Below are 20,799 nucleotides of genomic sequence, written 5' to 3'. Positions count from 1 at the left end.
GTGTGTGTGTGTGTGTGTGTGTGTTTGTGTTTGATTTTGTGTGTGTGTGTGTTTGTGTGTGTGTGTGTGTTTGTGTTTGATTTTGTGTGTTTGTGTTTGTGTGTGTGTTTGTGTTTGATTGTGTGTGTTTGTGTTTGATTGTGTGTGTTTGTGTTTGATTGTGTGTGTGTGTTTGTGTTTGATTTTGTGTGTTTGTGTTTGTGTTTGATTTTGTGTGTTTGTGTTTGTGTTTGATTTTGTGCGTGTGTGTGTGTGTTTGTGTTTGATTTTGTGTGTGTTTGTGTGTTTGATTTTGTGTGTGTGTTTGTGTTTGATTTTGTGTGTGTGTGTGTGTGTGTGTGTTTGTGTTTGATTTTGTGTGTGTGCGTGTGTTTGTGTTTGATTTTGTGTGTGTTTGTGTGTTTGATTTTGTGTGTGTGTTTGTGTTTGATTTTGTGTGTGTGTGTGTGTTTGTGTTTGATTTTGTGTGTGTGTGTGTTTGTGTGTGTTTGTGTTTGATTCTGTGTGTGTGTGCGTGTGTTTGTGTGTGTTTGTGTTTGATTTTCTGTGTTGGTGTTTGATTGTGGGTGTGTGTGTGTTTGTGTTTGTGTTTGTGTTCGATTTGGTGTGTGTTTGTGTTTGATTTTGTGTGTGTGTGTATCTGTGTGTGTGTGTTTGTTTGATTTTGTGTGTGTGTGTGTGTGTTTGTGTTTGATTTTGTGTGTGTGTTTGATTTTTGTGTGTTTGTGTTTGATTTTGTGTGTGTGTGTGTGTGTGTTTGTGATTGATTTTGTGGATTTGTGTTTGTGTTTGATTTTGTGTGTGTGTGTGTGTGTGTGTGTGTGTGTGTGTGTGTGTGTGTGTGTGTGTGTGTGTGTGTGTGTGCTTGTGTTTGATTTTGTGTATTTGTGTTTTATTTTGTGTGTTTGTGTTTGATTTTGTGTGTGTGTGTGTGTGTGTGTGTGTGTGTGTGTGTGTGTGTGTGTGTGTGTGTGTGTTTATGTTTGATTTTGTGTGTTTGTGGTTGATTTTGTGTGTTTGTGTTTGATTTTGTGTGTGTGTGCGCTTGTGTGATTTTGTGTGTGGGTGCGTTTGTGTGTGATTTTGTGTTTGTGTTTGATGTGTGTGTGTGTGTGTTTGTGTTTGATTTTGTGTGTTTGTGTTTGATTTTGTGTGTGTGTGTGTGTGTGTTTGTGTTTGATTTTAGTGTGTTTGTGTTTGATTTTGTGTTTGATTTTAGTGTGTTTGTGTTTGATTTTGTGTGTGTGTGTGTTTGTGTTTGATTATGTGTGTGTGTGTGTGTGTTTGTGTTTGATTTTGTGTGTGTGTGTGTGTTTGATTTTGTGTGTGTGTTTGTGTTTTATTTTGTGTGTTTGTGTTTGATTGTGTGTGTGTGTGTGTGTGTGTGTGTGTGTGTGTGTGTGTGTGTGTGTGTGTGTGTGTGTGTGTTTGTGTTTGATTTTGTGTGTTTGTGGTTGATTTTGTGTGTTTGTGTTTGATTTGTGTGTGTGTGTGTGTGTGTGTGTTTGTGTTTGATTTTGTGTGTGTGTGTTTGTGTTTGATTTTGTGTGTTTGTGTTTGATGTGTGTGTGTGTGTATGTGTGTGTGTGTGTGTGTGTGTGTTTGTGTGTGTTTGATTTTGTTTGTGTTGGATTTTGTGTGTGCGTGTGTGTGTTTGTGTGTTTGATTTTGTGGTTGTGTTCGTCGTTGTTCACTATCGTCCTGTGTCTGTTGACGCCAGCAGTATAGGTCGCGATAGAGAGCAACAATTATTTGCTATTTTCCCCAACATGCCGTTATTTAGCGATTAATATGCGGACATTTATGAGGAAATAGCGACGTCAGCTTCGAGTGGAGGAAATAAAAAATTGTTCGAATTTTCTCAAGCGCACGATTTCACCGTGTCAGCCAATCAAAGGCGGGAAAATCGCGTTCGAAAGGCGTCGTTACAGCGGTTGCCGTTGTTGTCGCCTTGACCAATCCGGAGCCGTTTTCCGGGAAGGGGACGGACGGACGGACGGAAGGAAGGAAGGAGGAAGGACACGGAGAGGTTTACGGTGATATCATGAGGAGGACGAGTGAGGGTCTGCGTGCGATAACAGGGTTGTGTATCCGTCCGTCCGTCCGTGCATGCGGCCGTTCCGTCGTCGCACAATGACTCTCCGCACTCAAGGCCGTGTGTTGTCCACCTATGGATCCACCCGTCGCTTTCAGCTCCTGCCGGATGCCTGGAGTAGAATGTTCAATCCAAGCAATGCCAAAATGGATTTGTTCGACTCGAGCACTGAGAAGATATCGGAGTCGACGATGATGCGCAGCTCTTCTGATGGGTACACAGTGACCGTGGTTATCTTAATTGGAGGCTCTCGGAATGAGAGAATTTTATTTCCTTTTAATTAACATAAAGTTTGGACCACAGTCAACTATTTAAGACTCGAGTTTGGTTTCCTTGCAGCAGTTTTCCCAAGAGACATTTATCTCTGAAGGGAGTATCAGGGAAAGGGGTATTACCCCTCCCTTTAATGTGGTGGGGGGGGGTCTTGCACCAGAAATGTTTTTTTTGGGGGGGGGAGGAGGAATTTCTAGCTTTTGAAGAATTACTTTTCTACTTTCGGCCTCCAACGGGCACACATTCCATGAAGGTGGAGCCTATCAATTTGGAGGAGGGGCACGTGGCCGAAACTCGCTGATACTGATTACTGTGACATTTTGCCTGAACTTTAAGCATTTTTTCCAAAATCTCAAATGTTTCGTTTTACATTAACAGTTGATGATATAGATATATCCATCCATCCATCGGGACCATACTCTGTGCAGAGCATTGGTGCTGCCTAAGCAGTCTCCTTGGCTATTGGGGACAGTCCTGGACGGGACGCCACTCCGACACAGGATACCAGCAAGCTGGTACTCATTTTGCCCACCTCGGGAGGATGACAGGCAGAGTCAACCCCACCTGGTATTCATTCAACAGCCGAGTGGGATTTGAACGATGTCGTCTGCGTGCGATAACAGGGTTCTGTATTGGTATTCGATCCAGGATTCTCGGATCCCAAGCCCATCATCCTAACCATTAAGCCAACGTGTGCGCGTGCGTGCTTGTGCTTGTGTGTTACTGTTAGTTTATTTTCCTCTCAAATATTTCAGTAATCTCGAACACATACACCTGTCGGGAAGGAGAGTTTTTTTTTATGCCCATGATCTGAACCCCATATATGCAAAATCTGGGAGGGATTGGGCTCGCTGTTTTTGTTTTTACCTCTGCCACCAAAGGTGAAAGAGGTTATGTTTTCATTCCTCTCTGTCTGTCTTTGTTTGTGTGCAGGATATCTCAAAAAAAAGTTGTTGACGGATCTGGACGAAATTTGGTGGGTAGGTTGGGTGTGTGGCAAGGACGAACTGATTAGATTTTTGTGAATATCCGGTTCCGGATATTTTACTAGAATTAGATTTTTACTAGATCACTACTAGAATTTTTAAGTTGATTCTTCACCATTGAGAGAGCCAAAAATGATGTATAGCACGATGTCTCAAAAAGTTGTGGACGGATTTGGACGAAACTTGGTGGACACGGTTGTGTGATAAGGAAGAATCAACTCGATTTTGGTGAATATCTGGATCTGATAATTTTTTACGTGATTCTTCACCATTGAGAGATAGGGTTCAACTAATATATAGCATGATATCCCGAAAAGTTCTGGATGGATTCGAATGAAACTTGATGGGTGGTTGGGTGTTTGATAAGGCAGAATTGATTCGATTTTGGTGAAGATCCAGATCTGCAACTGGATACGAGGATTATTTAATTTTTTAACTGATTTTTCACCATTGAGAGATGGGATCAAAAGCGATATATTGAATGATATTTCAAAAATGTATTGGGCCCGATATGTTCTCGTGGATCAGGCATTACGTGGCGGAGGTATGTTGCTCTACCAAGTGCCCTTCTTGTTGTCTGTTTTCTTTGCAATTGCTTCGCCGATGGACACAATTTTCACCATTGGTGTGACGACTCATGTAGAATGTTTAAATTATAATTATTTAGTCATAGGTCACTTGATGTGGCAGCAGTGTTTGAAGAAAGGAAAAACTTTGGACATCTATCTCCGAAACCGCTCCATGGAAAAAATAGATACTTGGAACATGTCAATTACTCCCCATGGAAAATAGGTGTAATTTTTTTTGATGATGTCATTTATCTGATCAGAATGAGAAATTTTTATGGTAATCTCGGGCTAAATTGTTTTTGGGGGGTGGAATTGATGACTTCATCAGTCACATGGTTTGGCAGCCAAGTTTTTTTTTTTTTTTTTTTTTTTTTTTTTTTTTTTTTTCTTTTCTTTATGTGGGCAGAAGTATATTTGGCAATGTGGAAGAGTGCCCTTCTAGTTTTCTATGATTTTCAGATGTACACACACATGTAAACAGAGAATTTTCATGTGGGGAAATGATGAGCCATGTGAGGAGAGGTGCGGGTGAGCATTCGTCGTGCGACTAACAAAATCATTAATGCATCTCAGTAACCCAGTCCTGAGAAGGAAAGAGGGCTTGATTGGTGAGTACTCTTGCGCGTTCCAAGTGAAGGAATTGGAAGAAATTGCCAGAGATGGTGTGTTGACCGGCACTTTCAGGAAACTCTGTGGCTTATCAACTGCACCACAGCACCAGCCTGTTCGTCCTCGATAGGTTCAGCTTTGACTGATTTTAGTGTTTTCCCAGATGCGTACCAGCACTGCGGCCTTCAATTCTCGAGCTTATAAGGTTCCTGGGGAGGCGTGGTTCTGGGGCCCGCCCCTCAATTGTGGCCTGAGCTTTGTGGGTGCTGCCTCCTAACTGGTGTGTTCCTTTCCCCATGGGATAACCATTGCCTGAACTCAGACCGTTGCTGGAGGCCTGACCATTTGCCGGTGCTTTGCTGTTTCTTGATTGTTGAAGAGATTCCCAATTCCGGTCTGCTCCGCTTCATGCCAGTGCTGTTTTTGGTTCAAGAAAAAATATTTTCATGAAAAAAATAAGTGACCACTATATTCGTTATTGTTGTGTGTCTGTGTGTGTGTCTGTCTGTCTGTCCCGATCATAGCACCGTGTGTTTTGATCTGATCCTGATAAAATTTTGGTGGGAGGTTTATATCATGATCTCGTTGTGTTTTCCTGAAAATGGGCGTGGTGCACCCATTATGGATGGAGCCACGCACAAAAAACATGTTTGTAGGGGGTAGCCGATTTCAATTTGCATCTTCTCCTCGGGGTTTGTCGAAGCTGACGGGTTTTGGTATTTGGTTAGCCCAATGGCACCTGCATTGCCCCACGGAGCTTGATTTTTTTTTTTTTTCTCATTTTCGTGTCAAGGTCAAGGTCACGAACTTAGAAAATTGCGAATTTTGACATAAAAAATTTCTTCTCCGAGGGGCTTGTCAAATCTGGCAGGGGTTTCGGTATTTGGTTAGGCCAATGGCACCTGCATAGCCCCACAGAGATCGATTTTTTTTTTTTTTCTCATTTTCGTCACAAGGTCACGAATTTAGAAAATTTTGACATAAAAAATCATACGACTGCCCAAACTTTGAGAGCTACGATGATAATTTTTATGCATAATCTTGAGGTCATTCCCAATTCGAGTCTTGAAACCATTTTGCTCTATCTCGAACACCTTGCCCGTGGCGTCCCCTTCCAGTTTGTTTTGACGCTGATTTCATCAAAGTATGGATAATCCGAGGAGTGCGAAATGCCATATAGCCTATATGACGTTGTATTGTTCCTGGAATGTGCCAGAGGAGGTTTTGCACCAAAGGTCATGATCCTTGACCTTTGACCTTTAAAGTTCACAAAGGTCAAATTTTTAAAGTTGTGAGAATTGAACCGGGTTTTCGACCTTCTTCGACGAACTAACTCCAATAAGCTATAGCACTTATCCTGTTTCCTTATTTTAATGTCCACAACATTGTTTTGTGACCTTTAAAGGTTATAATGCAAAGGTCAAATTTTTTAAGTTGTTGAACGAAACCGGGTTTTCGACATTTTGCAGCTTATAACCTGTCACCCGTACCACATCATGTTGATCATCTTTATAACTTGGTCAAAAATTATCACATTGTCTCATCCTTGACTTCTGAAACGATCTACATCGTCAAATACCACTCGTGAACCATCATTGTCTTCAGACTTGTATTAGATTTGCAATGAGTTGTAATGTGGTCGTGAAGACAAAGACAAACAACGCAATTCCCTTCCCACTGATATTAGGGCAGAGTTGATGTTAGGGCCACGCAACCCGAGATGATGAGGGGCCCCCACACCACCGATCGTGGTTCACAATCTTTTGAGACGGGCCCCCGGGTGTGGGGGGAGGTGTGTATGTGTATGTATATGTATATATTGTTGCGGATTTCCGCCCGCCGGCGTGCGACGGCCACGTAACTCGAATCGCGGCACGTCGCCCACCGGACGGACAATCCAGTCGTGACCCTCTCGGACTAACGCCGGGAACCAGTCACGGGTGGACCTTTCGGTCTCACCGCGATCGAGCCAATCAGCCCCCGCGTGGGATAGGGTTGCTCGCCAAATTCGAACTACCTAAGTACCCACACGGAGGGTAGACCGGGCGATCGCACCTCGCCGCAGGTCGACTTCGGACACGGGCCACTTAAGCGACCCGTTCCGTACTATCAGAATAACCGAGCGGTGTTATCGTCGACCTCGACGGTTCGATTAATTATCGGGCGTGTTCAGCCCACTACCAACCCTTTACGTGAAGCAAGATGAGGGTTCAATGGGGGAAAAGACGAAGCGAAGCGGGAGAACAGTTCAACAATAAAGCACATTTATTCTCGGCACACGGGAAGCACACAAATACAATTCCACCAAATGCACACAAAAAAAGAAAACACAATTCCATTTACACAAAAAGCAAACATAAAAGTGAAAACACAGTGCAGAGCTAATACCGACTACCGAGCACACGGCAACACTTATACAATTCTACTTCACAGACGGCGCCGACAACACATACCCAAAACCAAGGAAAAGAAATACCCTCAAGAATGAGGCGGCCTGAGGCCGAGACCGGGTCGGGCCTACCCGTCTGGTGATGAGACGCGGAGCGGCGATGGCCCCGCAACCCGCGGGCCTCGTGGACAGTGCCTGGCAGGGGGTGGGAACGGGGCCCCCTTGGTCGCACTATCTCAGCGCGGGGGGAAACAGGAGGGGGGTTGCTGATGCTCGGGGTATAGAGGGTCTTTATTATCCCTGGTGTGCGTCTCCACCTCGGCCAGGTCGCGCTGCCGGCCTCCCTCGGGCGTGCAGCTCCTGGCACCGACGCGAGCACCCCCTCGTCCGACTCTCTTCAGCTTCTCCAGCCACTGCAGGCTTCGGGCTCCAGACTTCTTTCGTTCTCGTTTGCGACTCTCTTTCGTTCTCCTTTGCGACTCTCTTCTGACTGACGAACACCGTCCTTTTATCCCTCCGTAACTTCGCCTTTGACCCCCTCCCTTTGACCTTTCACCTCGCTCCTCATTGGCCCGAGAAAAAGTGGGCGTGAAGGCTTTTTGATCCACAAATTTGCATATATCGATCGCCCTGGGGGCGGGGCCAATTCGCCCCTCGCTCACCGATTGGACGGCAAAAAGTGGGCGTGTGTCGTTTTTGATCCGTTTTTGAAGCAGAAAATCCGTGATTTTGTACACGCTGTTCGACGCGCGTTCTGCATGAGTCCAACACCGGTACCCACAGCGGGGCAAGAACGGTGGCGATGCTACGGTGGCGAGGTGTGACGGGAAGGTCGTGGCGGTTGTGGTGAAGCGGTGGTTGTGGTTGGTGGTTGATGTTGTGGTTGTGATCATGGCGGTTGGTCCAAAATAAAGATAGTGAAAGAAAAACGGCTATCCTGAAGAGTCGCAGCACGTATAAATGACATGTATTCCCACTAGACAACGGGTTTGGGCCTAACTACACATGCACTTACCGAGATACCTCACCTAAGGGACCTGAATGGTGGTTTGCGAATCTGGTAACCACAACAATATATATATATATATATATATATATATATATATATATATATATATATATATATATATATATATATATATATATATATATATATATATATATATATATATATATATATATATATATGTAACCGTACGCATACAACATACAGGTGTCCTAAGTCAGTTATGCCGTTAAGTATATGTGTAGACAGAATCCCTCCTTGTGTGTAGTGGGTATTTCGAAGGGGTGCGTTGCGATGTCTTTTTTTAGTTAGTGTAATAAATCTTTATATCCCATCCTCTTATGGAACCACGGTACCTTCCTAGCACTTGCAGCCCTCGGTTCGCTGGCCACACCGTACCACTGTCCACCCTCTGTCTATAGAGACTCGTTTTTCTGAGGCAAAATCTTCACGTTCGCTGTTCCAGTTTCTTCTCGGCTTCCCCAAACGTACGCAGTGTGGCTGCACCGTCATTCACCCTCCCCAAACACGCGTGCAGTTGGCGGGCCTCGCCGGTGCCTGGGCGAGGCCCCGCCCAGAAAGGGCGGACCCATGGGAGCCCCGTCCAATCAGGGCAGACAGTGACGTCAGTTTTGACCAAGACCCCGCCCCGCTGAGGGAGCTCGATGGACTACGAAGGTACCCTCGGAGACGTGCATTCGTGGGAGTTCAGTCAAAAGGCTCGGTTCAGTTCTGCATCCGCTGGGGCGTTCGTTGGAATTTTGCTGGAGTCTTGAGTTCAGAGTATGACGAGGATTGACAGACAGAGCTTTTTCACTAGTCTGTGGGTGGTGGTGCATGGCCGTTCTTCATTGGTGGAGCGATCCGTCTGGTCGATTCCGATAACGACCGAGGGCACCCGACCTCGACCGGGTCTCTCGCTGGGTCCTGTCCGCGACCCTGATCCCCGCCCTGGGACTCCGCTCTGCTCCGCTTGGGTTCCTCCGCGGACACGAGCCCCACGCGTGTGACTGCGGGCCGAGCTGCACGACCATTGGCATGTGCCGCACCACGGGGCACCCCCTCCCTCCAACTTGCAAGTACCCAGCCGAGCCGTGGCCCCAGCTCGTCTCTCTCCCTGGCTGCGAGGTTCCTTGGAATTCACCTGGATTTTATTTTCGTCTATGTGTGTCTGTGTGTGGCGCCCTCTGCAAAGTACAACTGCATAAGTGTTTTTGATCGTTGTAAATCTCGAGTATATCTGCGATAAGCTTGCTCTGTGTCCTTTTTGCTGTAAATAAAACGACTGAAGAAATGTTCCCAGTTTGTTTTCGCCTTTTCCTCCATTGGTCCAGCATGGTTCGAATCTGAGCTTAGGTGGGGTTTTCATACCCGAAAATCCATTCATTCTCGCCGGAACGACCTTGGCAGATCCACTCGCTGCATCCGAACCGGAAAGGTAGTTGGCAATTGGTAGTCAGTAGAGTCGTCCGGTTCGGGCAAGGCGTACTGAGGGCGTGGTTCCCTGGTAGACGACACCGCGTGGTTAATTAGGTAAATTGCTTCGAGACAAAAAGACCCTACGCTATGCGGTGGAGGTATTGGCATCCACGGTCGGTTAAGCGACCCGCTGCCTTAAGGAATTATCCGAGGACAGCCTACAATTCCGGAGGTTCTTGTGGGAGACGTGACCTTCCCCACCTTGCGGTGGTTCTCGCCACCGGACCTCCGGCCCACAACAATAGAAAAAAAAAAAAAATATATATATATATATATATATATATATATATATATATATATATATATATATATATACACATACACAGTTATGCGCCGCATAACGATGTTTCGGGCTACGACGGTGGTCCCATAATCGCATTTACGACGGTGATCGCATATACGACGGATCTGCCAGCTCCATTATAATGGAAATCAGCTTTCAAACTGAACCAATGTTTCCACGTTTACCTTCGAGCAAGTAAATTACCTTTGAATTGAAGAATTCCACGAATAAATTGTTGTTACAGTCGAAATTAAAACACAAATTTATTTTTGGTGAAGCTTGTGTTACGAATTCTCCGCCTGCCCAGCGTGCGAACAGCCGCTTTAGCCAATGGCGGCCGTCTCGCTCACCGGACGGACAATTCAGTCGCGACTTTCCGGAACAATGCCGAAAACCAGTCACGGGTGTGCTCCAAGCGCACACCACGGCCTTGTCAATATTCTACCCACGCGCGACAGGGTCAATCGCCGAATTGTCGATATACCTAAGTATTCGCGTGGGCAGCCTACCGAGAGACCGTACCTCAGCGAGGTCTGCTTGGACACGAACCGCTTAAGTGGTTCGTTCCGTTCTGGGATAACCGAGCGATGTATTATTGCGAGACCTCGCTGGACCCAATTATTTTATCGGCTATTAAAAAGCCCGCTATTATTCCGAGAGCAATACGGCAGTTCAATGGGGAAAGAGGACACGACGAACGGGTTAACATTCACACAAGGACATTTATTATTTACACACGTACACAGTAATGCAATGGAAAAGGTGGGAAGGGACAAGACACGAACAAGGCAAAGCACAACAACCGGCTATTATTATTATTCACAAGCACTTGCACAGTTCTACTTGAGGGACACGGCGCCACAACATTCACACAAATAAAAACAGGGAAAAGACCCCCTCAAAGACAAGGGGGTCAGACTGGACCCCTTAGGGTCTTTATGTCCAAGGAGCTTGATTGACCGAAGGAACTCCATGAGGCCGCCGCAGGTTACCTCCACCCTTGTGGTGACTTGCTTGGGCGTCCCTCTTGGACCCTCTCCAGCTCCTCACCGACTGTCTTCTGCTCGACGACCCACCACTGGGTTCTTCTCGACGACACACACACACACACACACACACACACACACACACACACACACACACACACACACACACACACACACACACACACACACACACACACACACACACACACACACACACACACACACACACACACACACACCCACTTCACTGCGTTCAGCGCTCGCTTTTATCTCCACGGCCCTCGCCCCGCCCTCCTTCCAGCTCCCGCGGGAAACTTCCAGAAGGAGGGCTTTTTCTCGCCTGAACCAGGGCCTTTCTCGTTGAGTACTTCTGTAGGCAATCGCTGCTTCCTTTTCCGCACGTGCTTGCCCTTGGGGGGGGGAGGGGACGGTGGGGCCGTCGTCCGTTCTCCCCCGATGAGTGCCAGGCTTCTCTTAACCATGCGGTGGTGGTGTGGTTGGCGTTATGGTGGCGTGACTGGCGTTTGTGGTGGTGGTTGAGAAGGTGATTGGCAGGGTGGAGAAGATGGTGAGGCGATGTTGGCGGTTGTGGGTAAAGTTGTGAGGATGGCGTGGTTTGTTGTGAAGCGGTCGTGGTTATGGAATGCCTGTGCATTCCAGGTGGTTGGCGTTGTGGTTGGTGAGTCGGTCCAAAATAACGATAGCAAAAGAATAAAGACCAACTCAAAGATCACAGCCCTGTCCACACGGATAATTACCATTAAACAACGGTGGGGAAATCTAACTGAACACAAACTTATCGGCATAACTGAACTGAGGACCTATATGGTGTTCTGCGAATTTCCACAGCCGTTACAATATATATATATATATATATATATATGTATATATATATATATATATATATATATATATATATATATATATATATATATATATATATGTATATATATATATATATCTTCTTCTTTCGGCTGCTCCCGTTAGGGGTCGCCACAGCGGATCATCCGTCTGATCCGCATAGTGATTTGGCACATGTTTTATGCCGGATGCCCTTCCTGACGCAACCCTGGTCGCCTCTTACGACACAGGGATATGGTACACCTATTTTAACTGGGGTATACACCGGCCCAGTATACTGGTACTCATTTCGCCGACCTCGGAAGGATGACAGGCTGAGTCAACCCCCTGGTGTATTAATTCAGTGGCCCAACGGGACTTGAACTCAGGACCTTTTGGATCCCAAGGCGCTGCCCTAACCACTGCGCCAACACCAGGCTATAATATATATATATATATATATATATATATATATATATATATATATATATATATATATATATATATATATATATATATATATATATATATATATATATATATATATATATATATATATATATATATATATATATATATTCCTGCCGAGAACGTCGTTTTGGGCAACGACGGATCGCATATACGACGGTGGTCCCATAATCGCATTTACGACGGTGATCGCATATACGACGGATCTGCCAGCTCCATTATAATGAAAATTGGCTTTCAAACTGAACCAATGTTTCCACGTTTACCTTCTAGCAAGTAAATTACCTTTGAATTGAAGAATTCCGTGAATAAATTGTTGTTACAGTCGAAATTAAAATAGTGTGGGAACCATATCTTAAAGTGCCATATTTCTTGATTTCGTTCACGTGTCGTTGTATCTACCTACAACCTATATGGGTGTGTAGAGGGGACCTCTGGGGACTAGAAATGCCCGGTTTTCATTCTGGCAAGGTGTGCATGACCGTTTTATGGCTAATTTTGTGACTTCAATCTCGTCCGCGATTCGCGACATTATCAAAATCATATTTATTTACCTGTAAACTCCAATACCCAACATAGGGGCACGTGTATGGTATCAAAATGAGCAGAATGACTACTTGCATCAAAGCACGAACTTTGTGAAGTTCTATTGTATCTCAGTTCTTCATATAGTGAAATAAAACAAGTATTTTTGTCAAAAATTTATTTCGGTTTAGCTTTCGACAACGTGGAATATTACACATAACTCAAAAAGTTATTATCCGATTGATACAATTGACACACTAAAATAATCCAAGTTCATTACCCTTGAAAATCATACCAAACACATATTAAACTATCACAATATATGTGCATTGATTTACACAAACTCAAGGTTACCCCCTTATTTTTATCAATGCTGTTGATAACATAATTATATACGTACTGCCGTAAATCACGTGTATATTTCAATGTCTTCACATTATATTGGTAAATTTAAAATTAAGATCATACACGTGTGTGTGTGTGTGTGTATATATATATATATATATATATATATATATATATATATATATATATATATATATATATATATATATATATATATATATATATGTATATGTATATATATATATATATATATATATATATATATATATATATATATATATATATATATATATATATATATATATACATATATATATACATATACACACGCACACGCACACGCACACGCACACGCACACGCACACGCACACGCACACATACACGACACTTAGTGGTCAAATCGAACGACTGTGATAATGCAATGCATGCATTGTTAATTTCTGTTCATCCAGATTCAATCTTCATCTGATTCAGAGTCATCTTCATCTGGCAAGTGAATGCTATTGCTACACTCCTGTTTGCATCCGCATGCAACACTGCAGATCAAGTTGTGTTTTCTGCAGGTGCAGCAAAGCGTTGAACATCTCGTTTTGCAGCGGCTTGTCAACAGTTTGATGCATACTGATGGGACTGGATCCAGTCTCATGAGCAGTGGCTGCAAAGACTGTCCTTCGCAACAAACCCACCGTCCCACCCACATTCCTCCGGTTGTGGTAAACGAGGAATAGGCACTATTGCATTTAGCCACACCATTGTCTGGTAGTTGCTTCGTTGAATATGAAGAGCTAGAGCATCATGAGTGGGTGGCAGTTTTTCAGGATCATTGACCCGATGAAATAGTTCTGCGTGAAGGTCATTGACAGAAGTCGCATTCGTGGTTGAGCTGTACATCTGGATAACAAAGAGCTCAATATTGTCTGTGTCGATATCCGGGCTGTGTCCAAGATCTTTGAGCAGATTGGGGAACTTCGGTAGGTTTTCCATGCCGTGCGCTTTCCATAGCCAAAGAACTGGCTTGTGCAATCCGATCCAGTAAGTGCATGGAAACTCAGGATGTTATGGACAACCTCTGGTTCCAGGTTTTCACGCACAGTGCACACTGGTATAAAGTGTTTGTCTTTGGACGTCCCACTGATCATTCAGACTTCTTCAGCAGTTTCATGACGAATCAGAAGCAAGAGAATGTCAGTGTCTCTGGTGCACACAACTACTCTGTGGAAATTCTGGACACTGGCATCCAGAGCATGCAAGATGATTTTGGTGTCCACTTCCTCGTGATTTGAGTTCAGGTGCAGCACATCCCGACCTGTGGATGATAGCAGGAAAGGCATCTCCTCCAGAAACTACTACTTCATGATAGGTTGGTAAGGTTTGCGCTCGAAGTAGTAGCTGGTCACGCAGAAACCGAATGAGGTTTACTTTGTTTGCCTCCAGTGAGATGAATGACTGCCAGACAGAAGGTAGACGCACATTACGGCCATCCATTATCCAACGTATTTTCCATTTACTTGTTGTTCTTTGAACTCGAGCCCCTTTGAACCCAGTACAGACTTATTCTTTGAACCCAGACTTGATTGACTTTTGCCGGTCGTCATCGAAGACGATGTCCAGTCTTGTTTGTGTGCCTCTCAGGTTACTGAAAACTTGGTTACAAAATGAGTCAGCTCGATTGCCGAATGTTGTTGCATTAGATGGCTTCCCCAAAGCTTGCACAACAGCCATTCCATCAACGATAACACAGATTGGTCGGTCTGTTTCTGGAAGTGGTTTTTCCTTGTAATCGTCACAGAGTATATGGTACAGATCTGCCTTTTTTGTGGGTCTCAGCATTTCATCTGGAGTCGCCATGGCAAGTGGAACTGGGGAGAGCTCATGTTGTAGTAGACCTTTGAGGTCTATTTGACGATCACTGCTTGCTGCACTTAACAACCTTCGGAATAGGTCACGGTCTGCTTTTACGGCCTTTTTCTGACCAGCCGGCGTAACAACATTGATAGTGTTCAGATTTGTGAATGTTTTCGATTTGTTCTTTGGGATAGCATCGTGAAACTTCTCAGGGGCATCTGGAAGTAGATGGTTTGATACAAACTTGGTGAGCAACTCTGTGCCACGATTTTGCGCCGTTAGTAGATCCTCTCTTATGTCATCGTGGGCAACATCATTGGTTGATATGCAAACAAGTTCTTCACCTGTACGATTGAAGGGATTGAACTGCACGATTTGCTCTTCCAGTTTTTTCACATCAGTTTCGTCTCGTTTTATTCTTGAAGAGCTCCTGTCCCCTTTGCATCTAGAGCGATCGCGAGTCATGCCGACCATCTTGCGAATGTCATTCGACAGTCGTTCTCGGTCACTGAATGTGATCATCCATCGGTTTCAGGCACTCGCGATCCGTGTTATGCCCACGAGTCCTCCCGCAATTTTACACTGTTTATTCACGTGTTCCAGTGCTTGGTCTGTGGTAATTTGGTTAAAATAGCCAGTCGACTCCTTCACAACAAAGTTTCCTGCCAAGAAGTCCTGATATACAGAAGGGGCGGTTTGCTCCAGTTGCAACATGTCGAGCAGATATATGACACCCCATCGTGCGTAGTTGGTATGATCGTACGTGATCATGAATGGAAGCATGCTCTTGAAGCTTGACAGATGAAGGGTCCAGTCAGCTTCTCTGTCTGCTCTAACAAACAGAAGTAGGGTTTCCACCAGATCTATGTACTGCCGCCAGAACATCAGTATAGCATTAGATGCATTCTCTTCAAAGAATTTGTTGATGTCTTGGACAAGATCATCGACATGTTCGACGAATTCTTGAACGGTCGCAGGTATGTTCTCATGGTCATTCTCCTTGAACGTTGTTGCTATTGGAGTGGCATAGTTGTTTGCATCTTCGATACTGCGTTTTTGATTGTGATCATGCCATAGTTTGAAGGTCCGGAAGAGTGCTCTCCACATGGCTTCCATGGTTAATTTGTGTGCGCGAACAGCACGATTCCAGGATTTCCCTTGCATGATTCTCTGTGCAACACACTCACCGTACATGCCAGCTTCGATCCAGATGTAAGCTGGACCAGATTGTGCGAAGTGACTGCCGAGAATGCCAAGGAAATTCATAGCTGTGTGGAATGCCCCAAGTTGTACGATGACATTGCTCAACTTTTCCGGAAGGAGCCAAACCAATTCCTTGGCTTTGTGGTGCAGTGCCTGATACAATGTAATGACGGTTTTTGTCTGGCCTAGCTTCGCTGCAATCGCCTTGCTTCTCAGTAGAAAAGTCAAGTTCGTGGGCAGGGGCTGGGATTATTGGGAGGTATCCCACTGGTGGTTACATCTTCACTCGGTTTCACCAATGATTGGTTGAACCCTGTCCATGCAGGGATGTGTTGGGCATCTTCAGCAGTCAAACGACTCATCACCCATGCAAGGTCAATCTTTTCACACTCTGACCTCCGTGATGCTGGACAGTCCAGACTGGTGTTTGTCACTGGTAGGCTGAAACGAGGGGGGACATGCTGTGGAGGTGCTCGGATGGTGTTGTATGATGGAATGTTGGCGGGATATTGCCAATGCTAGTTCTTCTACCGATCGTCGTTTCCTTTTTACTCTGTGGATTTGGTGGGCCTCGCTGGAATACTGCCATTTGTGTGACGTGAAGGGTGCCTTTTCCGTCCAAGGTTTCTTCTTGCATGTCAAAATTATCTGCTGCGAACTGAACGAATTTCCCTGGAACGACACCTTCTGGTACAAATGTGTAATCATTCTCCTCGAACCTTGATATCTGAGATTGTGCAATCGACGAGTCTATTCTGTTGACTGTTGGATAGCTTATACTATCCCCAGCCATATGTAGATACTCAATCAATTGTTTGGATCTTGTCAGGTGATGGACAAACAATCCTGTTCCAATATGCTTCGGTGTATTCTTGCGACCCATTGATACATTATAGACGATATCTTGGCAGACGTTTAAGATCCGTTGATGAAGTGCTGGACTAATATCATCATTGGGGCTGTTATCACAGTCAGGCTCTGAATGCTCGCCGGGGTTGAGTTCATCCTGTATGATCCACTTCATAAGCAGGTCCACACTTGTTGGTATGCATTTTTCTTCTGCTTCTTGGTTCAAGTCATCATAGCCCTTGTGTCCACCAGCTATTTTCATGTCGGCCTTCAGTTTTGTTGTGACTGTATGTAGACAGCAGAGGAAATGTGATTCTGGGCTGATCTCATCTGGTTCCAATTCTTCTGGAAACCGTTCCATCAGCATACCAATGGCGTCATCAGTGGTTGCACTTGAAGCCATCAAAAGCAGTGGTTGGTTTGCTTGTCGTTGCTTCCGGAAAACGATTCTGTCAGCGTAGTGTCTCTGCAATTTTTGTTTTAAGACATGTGTTCAGCATGACGGATCGGGAATTGCGTCTACTGACATGAGTGACACATTTTTCGACTACCGAGTCCATACTGTATATATATGGCCACGTTTAAAGCCAGCATCCAGTATCAGTATGAGCTGGTCGAGTGAAGGGTCGATTTTGGAGTTTACATCAGGATCAGTAGGTCTGTTGGCTTTGTATTTACAAGATGGGTGATAGTGCGCTTCATATGATATCAAATCATTTTCGCCAATCCTACACTTCAGGTTCTCGTCAAATTTGGCATGACCCTTGATGGTTGCTTCCACCTCATCGGACTGCACTTGATGTACCTTGTCCCTTTTGCGACTGGCAATAGATACACTTTTTCCAGTCAACCTTTGGTACAATTATGCGTGTCTGTGGTCTTGTGCTTCCGCTTGCACCGTCTGTATTTACAAAAGGGGACATGTCGGAGTGGCGCTTCTTGACGAGGTCAATGTTGCTTCGGTTCGTAAATGACGCATAGCATGATTTGTGCCATTTTGGTTGTTTCCTGAGCAGATGATCAACTGATGATAGGTCATTTCTTAGTCGTGTCACAAGGTCAGTTGATTCGTGAAGGAGTCTTTCAAGGAGAGATGAATACACTTTATGAATGCCTTGTTGACTTGAAGATGATAAAGTGTCTGTACCTTGACAGAAGAGTTTACAGGGAGCACCACTGTGGGTACAATAGTCTGGTCGTCAGTGTTAGAAGCCATTGGTAGAAAGTGGTTAAGGCATTGTGCAGATAGGAAAGCAAATGCCTACAAGCACGAAGAAAGCATTCTATACTACTCCGGGGCAATCATCCATCAACAGGTTAGCGTTGACGGAGCGACACACCGTGGCCTTGTTCTTCATTCTGAAACAGAAAAGAGAAACCAACATGTCATACATATATGATTATTCATCTGAAAACTATTATCATTGATGTCTTATTCATAGCAGAACAGCTGTCACATCTGAAGATGCTGAAAAAGAGAGAAATGTACCCGTTATAAGCATATATTTGTTGAATTAGTCACGTTAGTAGGGAAAGAATACTGGTTCTGGCTCACTTTTCCCCATGTAAATGAATGGGGGATTTTCAGCCATGAAATTTTTCTTTTTTTTTTCCCCTAAAAAAATAAATCCCCTTTTTAGCCCAAGGTATATTTATTTGTCTCCCCTTTTAACCTGGAGCCTGGTGTTGGCTTAGTGGTTAGGGTGGCGGCTTGGGATCCCAGGGTCCTGAGTTCAAGCCCCGTTGGCTGCTGAATTAACACCAGGGGGTTGACTCAGCCTGCCATCCTTCCGAGGTCGGCGAAATGAGTGCCAGTGTACTGGTCCCGGTGTATGCCCCGGTTAGAATAGGTATACCATATCCCTGTGTGTCGTAAGAGGCGACCAGGGTTGGCGTCAGGAAGGGCATCCGGCCATAAAACATTGCCTCAAGAAAAAGCCAAACCCCTGCACAGCAGGGAAAAATGGCTGTAAAAACGGTCATTTTTTATTTCCCCTTTTAACCTAGGGGCTCTCTATTCAAATAGCCCATACAACAAGATAAAGATTTGTTAAAGGTGATTCTAAAGAAATATCTGAAACGTCTAAGCCTCGGGGCACTCTCTATTCAAATAACCCATACAACAAGATAAAGATTTGTTAAAGCTGATTCTAAAGAAATATCTGAAACGTCTAAGCCCCGGGACACTCTTCATCAAATAACCCATACAACAAGATAAAGATTTGTTAAAGGTGATTCTGAAGAAATATCTGAAACGTCTAAGCCCCGGGACACTCTTCATCAAATAACCCATACAACAAGATAAAGATTTGTTAAAGGTGATTCTGAAGAAATATCTGAAACGTCTAAGCCTCGGGGCACTCTTTATCAAATAACCAATGCATATTGTTTAGCTCACTCATTGAACCTATAAACATTTGTTCATTCTCAAATTCCTTCAATAGTTTAATTTTCTTTGCACAATAATCCCCATCTAAAATATTGAAAAACAAAACATTTGAATCTTTATATTTTTTAAGATACCCCTTTTGTGCCATTACGAAATGATAAACTTCTCTTAATGATCTCATCTGGCCACCTCCTTAGTTGCATATCATTTTGATATTGTAGTAAATTATTTTTCCATTGTTCAATTGATAACCATCAAATTTTTCAGTCCATTCAAACATATTTATTATTTTCTTTACATCCTCTAACTTATTGGTTTTTAAATTGATTCGCATATTTGTTTTATTTACCTTTGTTTTAGATATTTTTTCAATAAGACTTATTTGATATTTTTCACATTCATTATGTTTTCCATTTATATACCAAGACTGAGATTTTCTCCACTCTTTAGTTTGACTAATACTTGGTTCAACCATTTATATATTGTGAAAAACAAGGTAGCCCTTAAAAACCCTAACCCATCTTCCCATCGTTAAAACTTGTGTCCATATGGAACACAATCTATTCTATTCACTCTATCATACAATACCCATATGGAACACAATCTATTTTATACACTCTATCATACAATATCCATATGGAACACAATCTATTCCATTATCTAAAATAAATATCTTATCATCAAAGGCCCCTAATGCCTTTTTATTTACTTCTTCACTATATATCTTATGTTTATAACTTCTTATTGTATTCATTTTCCTATATTCTTCTTTCTTATTCATCAAACAATTATAATAATTTCTAAAAGTTATTGATTTCTTTATTCCCTTTAACCTTTTATCAATCTGATCACCATACTTATAAGCATATGCCTTTGCTCTCAATCCAATAAACTCACTCATTACTTTTCCACCCAACTCATCCTTAAACTTACCAATAACCTTTTCATTCTTTTCTGAAAATAACTCACTCTTCTTACTAAAATTACTTGTATCATATACTCCAATGTTTTTCTTCATATCTTTATAAACATCATCAGTTTTTATATCTAGAATAAAACTATCAGTGTCCATATACAACAATGAAACATTTTCACCATACTCTTTCTTTAAATCATTATACAAATAATCATACATCAATATCTTTGATAAATCAAGAACTGCTGTTCCAATATAAATTGGTTTATCCATGACAATACTTTCCTTTTTCATATGAATAGCAGAAACGTTCTCTGAAAAAACCTCTTCTCTCTCAAAACTTGGTTTATTTATCAATCTCGAAGCTTCTTTCCAAGATGTTGCAAATCTAATGTTTTGCCTGTTTCTAACATTCTCCATTGTCTTTCCAAAGACAGCATTATTCATCAATTTATAGAATTCCCCTTCAAATTTTACTTTTGTATTTGTTCTCATATCTGTATTGAATTTAATATACTTTTTCATCCAAGGACTTTGTTTAAATTTTAAAACTCTGAATTTTAGCTACTCTCAACCCAGCAGATAAATATTGTCTCAAGTTCCTTTGATGCAAAACATATCCCTCTTTATCATAGAATGTTGTTAATAACTTTTCTGTTGATTTGCCTTTAATATTAAAACTTTTATGATAATCACTGAACCATTCTTTCTTTGGGGTTTCTTTCTCACATGCAAAAGGAAGGT

At 43.3% G+C, this 20,799-nt stretch overlaps 1 protein-coding gene across 4 annotated transcripts in view; it reads left to right on the top strand.

Moving 5' to 3' along the window:
- The first annotated feature begins 1,937 nt into the window (after positions 1 to 1,937).
- Positions 1,938 to 20,799, top strand: part of HASPIN (histone H3 associated protein kinase) — a 116,710-nt gene continuing 97,848 nt past the window's right edge. For 2 of the 4 annotated variants that reach the window (XM_085871566.1, XM_085871565.1), the window contains exon 1: positions 1,943 to 2,309. In XM_085871566.1, coding sequence (XP_085727692.1) covers positions 2,110 to 2,309 — 200 coding nt within the window. In that variant the 5' untranslated portion in view covers positions 1,943 to 2,109. Of the gene's footprint in view, positions 2,310 to 20,799 lie in introns of all 4 variants that reach the window. The other 2 variants (XR_015055538.1, XM_085871567.1) reach the window with 2 other exon arrangements.

This window comes from Eptatretus burgeri, chromosome 2, assembly GCF_056783735.1.
Source record: "Eptatretus burgeri isolate ZD-2024b chromosome 2, Ebu_testis_v1, whole genome shotgun sequence".
NCBI classification, from domain to species: domain Eukaryota; kingdom Metazoa; phylum Chordata; class Myxini; order Myxiniformes; family Myxinidae; genus Eptatretus; species Eptatretus burgeri.
The sequence above is the reverse complement of the archived record's forward strand: the minus strand, read 5'-3'. Positions and strand labels throughout refer to the sequence as shown.